At 45.6% G+C, this 14240-nt stretch overlaps 1 protein-coding gene across 5 annotated transcripts in view; it reads left to right on the top strand.

Annotated features, from left to right (window-relative positions):
- The window catches only part of FER1L5 (fer-1 like family member 5), a 676118-nt gene that overhangs the window by 25887 nt on the left and 635991 nt on the right, over positions 1–14240 (top strand). For all 5 annotated transcript variants that reach the window (XM_075207347.1, XM_075207349.1, XM_075207348.1 and 2 more), the window contains exons 4-6: positions 7236–7291; positions 7816–7907; positions 8019–8127. In XM_075207347.1, coding sequence (XP_075063448.1) covers positions 7236–7291; positions 7816–7907; positions 8019–8127 — 257 coding nt within the window. The remainder of the gene's footprint in view (positions 1–7235; positions 7292–7815; positions 7908–8018; positions 8128–14240) is intronic.

Raw genomic sequence — 14240 nt, 5'->3', positions numbered from 1 at the left:
TCACTTTCCTATACCCATTACAGGCAGATGATCTCTCCCGTTGGGAACTGATACCACAAGTAGATACACCTGTAGTAAGACTGACACACCACACTTCCCAGTCACTTTCCAGGATGGCACTGAAAGCAAAGTGGAGGGATATTTAAAATCCATTTACATGGCTGCAGGAGCTTCCTTTAGACTAATGTTTTCGTCAGCATGGGGCGCCAGGGCTATGGAAGCATGGGCTGACCTGCTGGCGACAGGATTACAATACTCTGACCTGCATTTACTCGTCCTGCACCTGAAGGAGTTGTCTGTTACATGTATGAGGCTGCTCAAAATGCAGCCTTAATGTCATGTTCAGAGTCTGCTCCGTCTGTGGCAGCCAAAAGGACTCTTTGGCTTAAATCATGGGATGCTGATACCGAATCCAAGAGATCCCTAGAGCAGTGATGGCTAACCTTTTCAGCTTGGTGTGTCGAAAATCGGAAAAAAGTGTTGCCGTCCTTGGGTCGTGTGTCACTTCAAGAAATATCCATAATTTGGTGATATTTACAGCCCTAATAAAGAAAGAGTTATATTTTTAATATATTTGTACTGTTAATTAGTTTGAAAAGCAAAAACAAATAATGATTTACCTTAGTGACTTTTCTGTTGCTCAATTGCATTTGATAGATCTTCAATTGCAGGTTTGTATTTTGTGCTCTTCAGGGCCAAGCAAGCGCTGCTAACTTCATCTGTCAGTCTGTTTCTTTTATTTGTTTTAATATTATTTAATGCTGAGAATAAAGTCTCACAAAAGTATGTTGAGGGAAAAATTGCCTCTTACAAATTTAAGGAGGAAATTTGATTGGCTCTTATAGAGGTGTAACTGCCTAGAAATGTATTCCTTCCTTTCAGCCAGACTTTTTTCCAAGAGCTGGCGATGATTAGTTTCAAAATGTCTATTTATGTTCCACGTTCTGCTTACTACTGTCTCTTTACATAGTATGCACAATGATCTGTTTTTTTCTGTCTATAATGCCATACAACTCTGTCCATATGTCTTGAAAGGGTCTGCTACTGCTACTACCACTCTCTTTATCATTCAAACTTGCTTTTTTATGTTTTGGATTCTCCATCTCAGGGCTGCAACACTAGATAAATAAAAATCAGGGCATTTTCTATAAAAGGTTAATTCATAAATTAACTTGCATTATTTTGTACCAGGAGTCAGTCCAACAACACTGATACAGAGGTAATTAAAAACCTATTGACCGCTTTATTACCTCTGTAACGGTGTTGTTGGACAGACTCCTGTACAAAATAATTTAAAGCACTACAGTACGTACTCCCTTCTGTAACTAGCAGTAGGCAGGCACTTTTGGCAGAACTCAGCAAGTCTGTGGAGCAGGAACTAGGCAGGGCTTGGAACAGTAGAAGAGGCTCCAGATGACAGGACAGGAAAACACAGCCCCTAAAGAAGAAGAACCCTGGCAGGAGAAAGATAAAAGTCAGGTTGATGGCTGTTAAAAGGGACTATTGCACTCCCTCTAACTAAATCACACATCTAAACATAAGAAAAACAGCACTGTGGGGAGTAAAGTGTATAAAAATGTATATAATTGATAATATCTATAAAAATATATGTATATCATCATCATCATCACCATTTATTTGATTCCGCAGCGCTGTACAGAGAACTCATTCACATCAGTCCCTGCCCCATTGTATATATAAAAATAATTCTTAACTAATAATAGTAAAATTCATTTCATTACCCACCTTTGGCCATTTTCATTACCCCTTCTGCAGCCATTGACACCCTTCCCTGTAGCCATTTTTCCTTACTTCACCCTGCAGATATTTTCATTACCCCCTCTGCAGTCATTGACACCCCCCCGTAGCCATTTTTCCTTACTTCACCCTGCAGATATTTTCATTACCCCCTCCTACAGTCATTGTCCCCACTGCAGGTATTTCTTAACCCCCCACACAGCCAGTTTTAGTTGCTCCCCCTGCAGATATTTTTACTTATCCCCCCACAGGTATTTTCTTTTCTTTCCTTGTCTCTCCTACAGCTGTTGCCCAGTATTTTTTAGTCATTAACTCCCGCCACCCGCGCAGGTATTTTCTTACCTGCTATTTAAGCTGCCGGCATTCACTCGCCACCTCAGGAAGAAAGACCGCGCAGCCTACTACGCAGCTGCGCGTGATGTCATCACGTCACATCGGGAGCTCTGGGATGGAGGGGAAGCACCAGTGACAGCTGAGAGCCGGGAGACAGAAGCACATTGGGGGCAGGTGGAAGTCGGGAGCGGACCATCTAGCGCTGGCCCTGCGTGTCAGTCAAAATGCCTCAGCGTGTCACCAGTGTCATAGGTTCGCCATCACGGCCCTAGAGGCTCTTCCTTTTTCGGTAATGTACTATTCGTCACAAAACTAGATTCCATTCTTTGTCAGGCCATGGTTGATAAGAGTACATTTCTTCCCATGAATGTTTCAAAACTAAGGGTGCCGAGGTTCAGCTCTTTTCGCCAGCCCTTCCTCTGCCAGAGGTCAGGCGAGCAGAGGCAAACTTTTTGGACCCAGAGGCGAATCCCACCGAGAAAGGTCCTCCTTGTCCACACGTCATTCCACAGCCAAGCTTTAAGAAAAAAACAGCAGCCTGATTGCCCCCCCCCTCCTTTCTTCCCATGGCGGCGGGAGTGGGTGGACATCTAAGGTTGTTCAGGGATCAGTGCATAGTTTCCTCTTCGTATCGCTGGATTCAGGGGATCATGAAAAGGGGCTATGTGATAGATCTATCTGGCCCGGCCCCTCATCGATTTTTCACAATTTCCCTGCACTTCGACCACACAAGAAGACAGGGGATGCTACACTGTGTTGCTTCTATTCTTTCCGTGGGAGTCATTTGCCCGGTCCCAGGATGCCAGAGACGCCAGGGATTCTACTCCAACCTGTTCCTGGTTACTAAACCGGATTGCTCCTTCCAACCTATTTTAAACTTGAAAACTCCTAATTTGCACCTGAAGGTGAACAGATTTTGCATGGAGTCTCTTCCCTCGATGATAAATGGGTTGGAAGCAGGGGAATTGCTGGCGTCCATAGATATTCGAGACGCTTATCTTCATGTCCCCATATGGGAAGGGTATCATCCTCACTCCACTTCACAGTGGGAGCTTCCCACAATCAATTTAGGGCGCTCCCCTTTGGCCTAGCCACGGCGCTGAGAATATTTACAAAAATAATGGCGGTTATGGCCGCTCGGATACGTTCCATGGGGGTGAAAATAGTGCCCTACCTGGATGACCTGCTCCTCAAGTCCACTATGGATCAAATTCTGAGTCAAAACCAAAACCATAGCATCAGGGTTCTGGAGCTCCACAGCTGGATGATAAATCTTTAGAAATCACAATTAATTCCGTGCCAGCGGATGGTTTTCTAGGGTCTCATTATGGACACCAGGGTACAGAAGATCTTTATTCCAGAGGACAAGGTCCAATCCGTGCAGGACAGGGTGAACAGTGTGCTGGCCAGCTGCAGGCCCTAAGTACTCCTCTGAATGAGGCTCCTGGGGAAAATGGTGGCAACTTTCGAGACCATATCTTATGGAAGGTTTCACTCACGATGCTTTCAAGGGGACCTTCTGACAAAGTGGTCGGGCTCATCCCTTTGATTGGACTACCAAACCCTCCGATTATCTCCTGAGGCACGGTTATTCCTCCTGTGGTGGATGGTCTAGGGCCACCTGGCTGTAAGCAAGTCCTTTGCCTCATGGTCTTGGATCATCTTCACCATGGATGCCAGCCTGCGGGGTTGAGACACAGTGGTCCATCATCTTTGCCTACAAGGCCTTTGGTCGGAACAGGAGAGCTCCCTTAGAATAAATGTATCAGAGTTGAAGGCTATGTTGATGGCCCTGACAGTTGCTCAGACCCTTTGTCAGGGATCCCCTGTCCGTCTCCAATCAGACAATGCCACGGCCCTGGCATATGTCAACAATCAAGGCAAAACCAAGAGTGCCAGAGCGTTAGTGACATCACACATCATCATCATCATCACCATTTATAAAGCGCCACTGATTCCGCAGTGCTGTACAGAGAACTCATTCACATCAGTCCCTGCCCCATTGGAGCTTACAGTCTAAATTGCCTAACATATACACACACACACAGACACAGAAAGAGAGAGACTAGGGTCAATTTTTGATAGCAGCCAATTAACCTACTAGTATATTTTTGGAGTGTGGGAGGAAACCGGAGAGCCCAGAGTAAACCCACGCAAACACAGGGAGAACATACAAACTCCACACAGATGAGGCCATGGTTGGGAATTGAACATTTTAGTTCCTTCACTCACCGCAGTGTTCATTCCAGGCTTGCAAACCTGGGAGGCTGACCACTTAAGTCGTTATGTTGTAGTGCCAGGGAAGTGGGCACCCCACCCGGAGTTTTTTCAGATCCTGGTCCAGAGGCGGGGTCTCCCGGACCTGGACCTCATGGCGTCTAGGCACAACAGGTGGGTTCCCAGGTTCTGCTCAAGGGCCAGGGACCCGCTTGCTGTTGACATCGACGTCATGACTGCGCTGGAAATTCGGGTTGGGTTACCCATTTCTCTCCCATTCCAATGCTTCCACGCTTCCTCCTGCGGGTCAAGCAAGTGAGTCTTCCAGTTATCCTGGTGGCTACCGATTGGCCAAGCCGGTTTGGTACGGAGATATTCTATTCATGGAGGTGGGTCATAAGATCCGTCCGCCCAGTTGCGGTGACCTCCTTCTTTCGTCATCAGGATCTGCATGTGTGGCTTTAACGGCATGGCTGTTGAAGCCAGCCTTTATCGATCTAAGCGTTTCTAGTCCAGGGTTGTGAACACCCTGTTTAGGGCTCGTAAGCCAGTTTCAGTTAGCATCTATCACAGAATCTGGCACACCTACATTAAGTGGTGTGAACGCCAGGCCCATCACACGGCTGCTTTTCACCTGCCCCATCTGCTGGCTTTTCAACAGTCTGGATTCCAGACTGCGCCTGGGTACCTTGAAGTTTCAAGTCTCTGCCCTCTCAGTCTACTTCCAACTGCTTCTCTCGGACATGCCGGACATATGGACCTTTATGCAAGGGGTTCTTCATATTCAGCCCCCATATGTTCCGCCTACAGCACCATGGGACCTGAATTTGCCTCTCAACATGCTCCAGAAACCCCCTTTGAACCTTTACTGTCAGTCGATCTAAAGTTTTTAACGTGGAAATTTTCGTTTCTGCTGCCCATTGCTTCAGCTCGTAGAGTGTTGGAAATTGAGGCCCTTTCGTGCAGAAAACTATTCCTTATATTCCATGACGTTAGGACGATTCTCTGTTCTGTGCCCTCCTTTCAACTGAAGGTGGTTTTGGGATTCCATATAAACCAAGAAATAGTGGTTCCGGAGTTCCAGGAGCCATCGACATCGGCTGCTTTGGTAAATCCCCATGGTAGCAGTGTCCCCCAGATAGGATGAAAGAGAAAAGTTGATTTTTATACGTTTCTCTGATTGCATCTGGGAACACTGCGTTCCCCCCTCTTCTGCTGTTTGTTCTTTGGTTTTTTGTCTTCCATTCCTTGGGGCTTTAGAATTACACTGAGGAGCTACAGGAAGTTGCAGAGGGGAGGGCTCTGTCAGCAAGTTACAATTAACAAGTTAACTAGTTAAGTTCCCACTCCACACTCCCCTCATAGTACCCCATAGTAGCAGTGTCCCTAGGATGGAATCAGAGGAACGGATTTATTGTAAGTATAAAAATGTTTTTGTTGTATTCCTTCTCTTGATTCTTTTGATACTAAATCTGGTAGATTTATGAAGTTGAAACCAGTGATCCAGAGCCTCTTGGAATTCTGTGTGGATCCCAACTTCCCAATGCAATTAAATCTACTCAAAACACCATTTTGGCTCACCGCAGTCTGATTACAGTAAACAAGATCAATGATTCAGTTCTTGCTATTTAAGCTGTCATTATTCACACATGCACATTATTCCTAGTAAATATATAAATAAAAGGAGAGTGCACAATACAGAGTCCAGTACTGCTACCTTAAGATTCTAGTCCTATACACTTTTTTTATGCAGTAGTTAGGCAGGGTCCATTTCCCGGCTCCTCTACAATGGCAGCGTCGCAATGTCTTTAGTTGATGTCTGTGACACTTAGAGGTCCAGTGAGCTTGGCGCCACTGTATATCTTGCCCCAATACCCCGGTGATCTAGTCCAACTTTGGACCCATCGTTCTATTAGGTCTTTTGTGGCTCCATTGGACTTCCATTTAGTGCTTAACACTCTCATGCTTGACCCTTTTGAACCACTGCAAAAGGTTTCTCTGAGATGGTTAACACTAAAATGGTGTTCCTGGTGGCAGTTACTTCTGCTGCAAAAGTTGGAGAATTTCAAGCAGTGTGGACCCACTTTCTATTCATAAAGGAACCCTTTCTGAATATCTATACAGATTAAGTGGTACTTAGAGCCAATGTAGTTTTTACATTCCACATTAATAAGGAAGGCGTACTGCCATCCTTTGTCCACAATCTAGTGATAAAAAGGATCGTTTTATCCAGGACAAAAGTATTTAGATGCACAGAGCAACTCTTTGTGGTAATTACAATGTCTCAGAGATGGAGTGCCCTTTCTAAACAAGCCATTTTCAGGTGGATCAGAGAAGTATGAGTTCCCAGAGATACTGAGAGCACACTCATTACTGACAGAATCAATATTGTGGGCAAGAAGGGCTCATGCTTCAGCCTTGCAAAGCAACTTGATTGACATCTATCCAAAATTCTGTTAGTCATTATTATCTCAATGTCTTATTCTCTATTAACTTTCAATTTGGGAGACATGTTCTCCACACAGCCACTGATTAAACTCATGATTATGCAGCATATGTTGATCTGTTCTTTGTAGCCCTCCCTACTGTATTGCTTGAATATAGCCTATTGTAATTGGTGCCATGGGGGACTGAAAAGGAAAAATGTGACTTATTCTCAAAATTCTCCATGGCAGCCCAGTTTGCCACTGATATGGTATGTTTTTCAGAGAATGCTTGGGATGATTTAGTGGAAGAGGAGGAGCTGCCTTATATACTGTCTGGGGCACTTTTACTTAACTTACCTCTACCTAAACTGGAAAGGGAACCTATCCATTTTAATGCTGCCATTGTGTATTGCGAGGAAAAGGAATTAACATAACCATAATTTGCATTTATCGTGTGCACCAATCCAACATCAACTCTATTTTTAGCATTCATTTTTCTAGGGATTGAAAAACTAACAAGTATTGTGTCCAAAGATCAAAGTCCTGTGTGGAATGAGGTAAGTTCATATGTTGTCTGTATAACTTACACTGGAACCTTTCTGTAAGTAATAGTATTAGTAGCTATGGCACACTGTCATTTTTGGTCATTTGTTTACTTTGATCTTTTAATCAATCAGCAGTGTAAAAAGTCAAAAACTTCATACTAGCTACACTCCCATTACAGCAATATGATGCTTTTTCTTTGGTATCTTCTTACCTATGACTCAATTCTTGCAACACTTTCACTGTATGAACAAATAAAGTCTGGTGTTGCAATCACCACCACCGCCACATTAATTGTAATTTATTGTGAAAATCCACCTCTACATTAACCCTAATGTTGTTTCTAAATACACAGTCAACCTCTAAGATTAAGACTAAAATTAATCTCGGATCTCCTCGCTTGCCTGTTCATGAAAGCAGTTTGCAGCAGTCGTTCTCTAGAGCCGAATGCATAACTCTTGTCCATGTTTCATTCAGTGCTAGTGTAAGAGCATTTGTTATAAAGAACACAAATAACTCCCACAAATTTGATACCTAGACTTTAGAGTGGCGCCTGACGGGAATCCAATTGGACAGTAACTCCAATCTGTATATCCAAGTCAAAGGTCATGAAAATTCAAGCAAGATTAAGTAAGTTAACTTTACAAATAGTAAAATATTACTGAAGATTGCTAGAATACACAAGTAATATGATGTCTATTTCTCATGCAAAACATTTTTCTTCCACTATCATGTCTTCAGAGTGTTTGGCTCTAACATCATTCCACTGAAGGAGCTTCTGAAAGAGCAGGGCAAACCTCAGACACACCATGACATCCCGTTGCTCAACAGTAAGAAGCAACCAACTGGGGTAAGAGACAGATTTATTCATAAGTTGTAACAGATTCTGGATACTATATTACTAATCTTGATTAGCGCTGGCTTACCTGAGGTGCGGAGTCTAACGATCTCCCCGGTGTTCACCAAGAACCGCCGCAAGGCGGGGTGGGCTTCGCTGCCAGGAGTCGCAGGTCGCGGTCCCCAGGTTCGCCTCAAGATGTAGTACAGCGGAGTGAAGCGGTGGTAGCGGAGTCAACAAGCCAGTTCGGTACACAGGACTGGAGTCAGGCAGAATCGGAAGGCAACTCGGAGTCAACAAGCCAGGTTCGGTACACGGGTCACAAGAATAGGAGAATGGTCAGCAAGCCGGGTCGGTACACAGGGATTAGAGAGCCAGGGAAGTCAAACAGGCAGAGATCAGCACACAGGAGACACTGGAAACAGGAAGACACTGCAATCCACGAAGAGCAGGAGCCAGGAACAGGTAAGTGTTGCTCTGACACTCAGCGAGTGTCAGAGTGAGGTTTTTATACAGAAGGGGATTCAAAATCCCCGCCTCTAGGTTGTGGTCATGTGACCGCCTCCGGGTGCGGTCACATGGTCCTGAATGCGGAAGTGCGGCTGGACGGAGCGGCGGGGATAAGGTAAGTCCGTAACAGTACCCCCTGCCATAAAGGTGGACTCCGAACACCTAATAGGGTTTCAAAGGAAATTTTTTATGGAAGGATTTAAGTAGACGGGGAGCATGTAGGTCAATGGCTCTTACCCATGAGCGCTCCTCAGGGCCGTAACCCTTCCAATCCACCAAGAACTGTATGGCACCTTGAACTTTACGAGAGTCTAGGATAGTTTTAATCTCGTATTCAACTTGATCCCGATCCACAGCAGGAGGAGGAGTTCTGGATGAGGTGGAGAATCTGTTGGTTACCATCGGTTTTAACAAGGAGACATGGAAGACATTGGGTATGCGTAAGGAGGGAGGCAGACTCAATCTAAAGGCTACGGGATTAATAATCTCAGATATAGCAAATGGGCCAATAAACTTGGGAGCAAATTTTTTACTGGGAACCTTTAAACGAATGTTCTGGGTGGATAGCCATACCCTGTCACCAACTGCAAAACTTGGAGTCATTCTTCTCCTTTTATCGTAGAATTTTTTGGAACGAGTAGTTGCTTGTTTTAAGTTTGTCTTGGTTTGTTCCCAAATATCAGAGAAGTTACGAACCAGAGAGTCCACTGCTGGAACTTCAGAAGATGAGACTTGAGAGAAGGTGGGTAGTCTAGGATGGCAGCCATACAGAACAAAAAAGGGGGAGTTAGAGATGGCCTCATGAAAATGGTTGTTATGGGCGAACTCGGCCCAAGGGAGAAGGTCCACCCAGTTGTCTTGGTTACTAGAGATAAATATTCTTAGAAACTTCTCTAATTCTTGGTTGGTTCTCTCAGTAGCCCCATTGGACTGGGGATGATATGCGGAAGAGAAGTCAAGCTTAATCCCGGATTTATTGCAAAAAGACCGCCAAAATTTTGATATGAATTGTGATCCCCTATCGGAGACAATATGTTGAGGACAGCCATGGAGGCGAAATATTTCTTTAATAAAAATATCGGCTAAGGAGGAGGAAGAAGGAAGGCCTTTGAGAGCAATAAAGTGAGCTGTTTTAGAGAAGCGATCCGTGACCACAAGCACTACAGTACAGGATTTGGAAGGGGGAAGGTCCGTGATAAAATCCATGGAGATCTGTGACCAAGGGTAATCAGGAATGGGTAATGGGAGCAAGCATCCATAAGGCTTCTTCCTAGAGGTCTTGTGTTGAGCACATTTGGAACAAGCAGCAACAAATCTCTTCACATCCTCCAGCAAGGAAGGCCACCAGTAGCTTCGGGACAATAAGTCCCAGGTCTTGCGAATGCCGGCATGCCCAGAGAAGAGTGAGTGATGAGCCCAGTGAAGGAGCCGGGTGCGTAGATGTGGCAAGATGAATGTTTTGCCTGGAGGACAGCCCTTTTTCAGGTGTGTAGCTGCCAATACTTGACATGGATTTACAATGAATTTCTTATCTTCCGAGGATTCCATGTCAGCTGGATCAAAAGAGCGAGATAAGGCGTCTGCCTTCGTGTTCTTAGATCCTGAATGAAAAGTGATGTTGAAATCAAAGCGTGAGAAGAATAAGGACCACCTTGCTTGTCGAGGATTTAGACATCGGGCAGTGCGTAAGTAAAGCAAATTCTTATGGTCGGTATATATGGTGATAGGGAATTGCGCTCCTTCTAGTAAATGTCTCCATTCGGAGAGAGCCAATTTGATGGCCAGGAGCTCTTTGTCGCCAATCCCATAATTCCTCTCAGCAGGTAAAAAGCGACGGGAAAAGAATCCGCAGGGATGAAGTTTTCCAGAAGGACCTCGCTGTGATAGTACGGCTCCTGTGCCAACAGAAGAGGCATCTACCTCCAGGACAAAGGGACGAGAACAATCTGGCTGTTGAAGAATGGGTGCGGATGAAAAGAGAGACTTTAATAATATAAAGGCTTGGATAGCCTCAGAGGACCAAATACCAGCATCAGCAGATTTGCGGGTCAATGCTGTGATGGGAGCCATGAGAGAGGAGTACCCCTTGATAAATTGGCGATAATAATTGGAGAATCCTAGGAAGCGTTGAGTGGCTTTAAGGCCTGAAGGTTGGGGCCAGTCAAGTATGGCTTTCAATTTTGTGGGATCCATCTGTAGACCGGTGCCCGAAATAATATATCCCAGGAAGGGAATTTGTCTCTGCTCGAAGGTGCATTTCTCCAATTTGCAAAATAACTGATTTTTTCGGATACGAGAGAGGACCTCCAATACATGAGTACGATGAGATGCTAGATCTTGAGATAAGATGAAAATGTCGTCCAAGTAGATGACTACAGATTGGTACAAGAGGTCTTGAAACAGCTCATTCATAAAGCTCTGAAATATGGCTGGGGCATTGCATAGCCCGAAAGGCATGACCAGATATTCAAAGTGGCCGTCTCGGGTGTTAAACGCCGTCTTCCATTCATCCCCCTCCTTAATGCGTATAAGGTTATACGCTCCTCTGAGGTCAAGTTTAGAACAGATGGTGGCACCCTTGATCCGGTCAAATAGTTCAGAAATCAGTGGCAGTGGATACCGATTTTTAACGGTAATGGCATTCAGGCCTCTGTAATCAATGCAAGGGCGGAGGCCCCCATCTTTCTTTTTTACGAAGATGAAGCCAGCCCCAGCTGGGGAGGCAGACTTGCGGATGAAGCCCCTGTTTAGATTTTCTTGGATGTACTCCTCCATAGCCTTAGATTCCGGGAGGGAAAGGGGGTAAACACGGCCCCTGGGAATGGGTTTACCAGGTATCAGATCAATGCCACAGTCCCAGATTCTGTGAGGAGGAAGTCTAGTGGCCTCTTGTTGACAGAAAACATCAGAGAAGGTTTGGTATGGCTCAGGCAGGAGAGTCACAGGAAATTCTTGGGTACGCCTGGGACTATTCGGGGGAACCACTCTCTGTAGGCAGCGAGAGAAGCAGGACTGTCCCCAGGACAATATGTGACCAGATTTCCAGTCCAAGGTGGGAGAGTGGGCACGAAACCAAGGAAGTCCTAGGATGACTGGGTTGGTAGATCTCTGCATTACTAGAAAAGAAATCTTCTCCCGATGAAGTGCTCCTATCTGAAGTAGAAGAGGAATAGTGCGTACCAAGATGGACCCCTCAGGGATTCTTCCCCCATCAATGGCCATCAGAGAGATGGGTTGTTCCAAGGCTTGTGTGGGAATAGCGAATTGTTTAACTACTGTGGCAGAAATGAAATTTCCTGCGGCTCCGGAATCTAGAAGAGCCGACTGCGGGAAGGTCTTTAGTCCTAACTGAAGGGAAATGGGAATAGACAGGCAATCATTACTATTGGGAACTGACTGACACTGAGAAAAGAGGCCCAACGACACAGCTCCAGAACTCGTTAGGCCCTGTCGTTTCCCGAGCGTTTGGGACAAGAACTCAGAAGATGGCCACTCTCTCCACAATATAAACACAACTTGTTCCGAAATCTCCTCTCCCTCTCTTCGGCTGATAGGCGGGTCCTCCCAAGTTGCATGGGCTCTTCAGGGGGAAGAACAGGGGTTTGGAAGTTGGGGGCCAAGCGAATCATGCTACGCCGCGACTGTTCCTTCTCGGAATTACGTTCCTTGAAACGCAAATCAACTTTGACACAGAGGGAGATAATGTCGTCCAAAGACGTAGGGAGTTCCTGGGATACCAACTCGTCTTTGATTCGGTCTGAAAGGCCCTGCCAGAATGTAGCTACTAGAGCCTCATCGTTCCAGCGAAGTTCAGAGGCCATGGTTCTGAAGTGGACCGCATACTGCCCCACAGACTGGTTTCCCTGGCGGAGACGTAGTAAGCCGGAAGCGGCATTGGACACCCTTCCTGGCTCATCAAATATTTTCTTGAAGGTGGACAAGAAGAGGTTGAAGTTATGTAGAATGGGGTCGTCCCTCTCCCATAAGGGGGAAGCCCATGCTAAAGCTTGACCGGACAATAACGAAATCACATAGGCCACTTTCGTTTTTCCGGAGGGGAAGTTCCCAGGTAGAAGCTCGAATTGTATGGAGCATTGATTTAAAAATCCTCTGCAATTTTTAGGGTCTCCATCGAACTTAGGTGGGTTAGGTAACCGTAGCTGCGAGGAAGAAGCTGCTGCTGCGGCCTGAGGTACAGGGGCCACTACCGGCCCAGGTGATCCACCAGCCACTAGGGTGTTCTGGACAACATCCAAGCGGGTGGATAGACTATTGAGGAATTTTAAAAGTTGCTCTTGGTTAGCTTCTTGTTTATCCATCCTTCCTACTAAATGCTCCAACAGATCTTTAGCTGTGGTATCCATGGTCAGAGCAAACTGTAACAGATTCTGGATACTATATTACTAATCTTGATTAGCGCTGGCTTACCTGAGGTGCGGAGTTTAACGATCTCCCCGGTGTTCACCAAGAACCGCCGCAAGGCGGGGTGGGCTTCGCTGCCAGGAGTCGCAGGTCGCGGTCCCCAGGTTCGCCTCATGATGTAGTACAGCGGAGTGAAGCGGTGGTAGCGGAGTCAACAAGCCGGTTCGGTACACAGGACTGGAGTCAGGCAGAATCAGAAGGCAACTCGGAGTCAACAAGCCAGGTTCGGTACACGGGTCACAAGAATAGGAGAATGGTCAGCAAGCCGGGTCGGTACACAGGGATTAGAGAGCCAGGGAAGTCAAACAGGCAGAGATCAGCACACAGGAGACACTGGAAACAGGAAGACACTGCAATCCACGAAGAGCAGGAGCCAGGAACAGGTAAGTGTTGCTCTGACACTCAGCGAGTGTCAGAGTGAGGTTTTTATACAGAAGGGGATTCAAAATCCCCGCCTCTAGGTTGTGGTCATGTGACCGCCTCCGGGTGCGGTCACATGGTCCTGAATGCGGAAGTGCGGCTGGACGGAGCGGCGGGGATAAGGTAAGTCCGTAACATAAGTATTGTAATAATCCACATTTAAATTCCCTATAAATATCTTTTTAATAGCCCATCAACACACACATGTTTTTGTATACATAACTGCACCATTTAAACAAACCTAAATTAAGTGAAAACCACTGTGTCTACTGATTAGCTTTACCAAGTTTTTAGACTTCTACTCACATATAACTTGGATTTTTTTTTTTTTTATAATAAAATAGTTTCAGATAATTGACTGTTTGTAAAAAATGAATATTATTACAGAAACTGTTTTCTTTCATTTTTTTCTGCAAAATATTCTTTAGCCACAAGAGGCTTCTTGTGTACAGGATTGTGGGTTTGGCTGGCAAAATACCAGTCTGTTCTTAACACATCTGAAATGTTAAATGCTCATTTTAGCCACAACATTTAAACCACCTGCCTAATATTGTGTAGGTACCCCTCGTGCCGCCAAAACTGCTCTGACCCACAAGACCGCTGAAGTTGTCCTGTGGAATCTGGCACCAAGACATTAGCAGCAGATCAGGCTCTCACTGACATCGACAGCGATGACAGTGTTTTTATAGTGTGACAGGCGGTTTAATGAAACCTTGGTCACACTGACAGCTCCCCGACTTACCAGCGCTGCCTTCAGAGGTATAGAGCACCGG

The sequence above is a fragment of the Mixophyes fleayi genome, chromosome 4 (assembly GCF_038048845.1).
Source record: "Mixophyes fleayi isolate aMixFle1 chromosome 4, aMixFle1.hap1, whole genome shotgun sequence".
Classification (NCBI taxonomy): domain Eukaryota; kingdom Metazoa; phylum Chordata; class Amphibia; order Anura; family Limnodynastidae; genus Mixophyes; species Mixophyes fleayi.
This window is presented reverse-complemented; position numbering and strand designations above follow the sequence as displayed.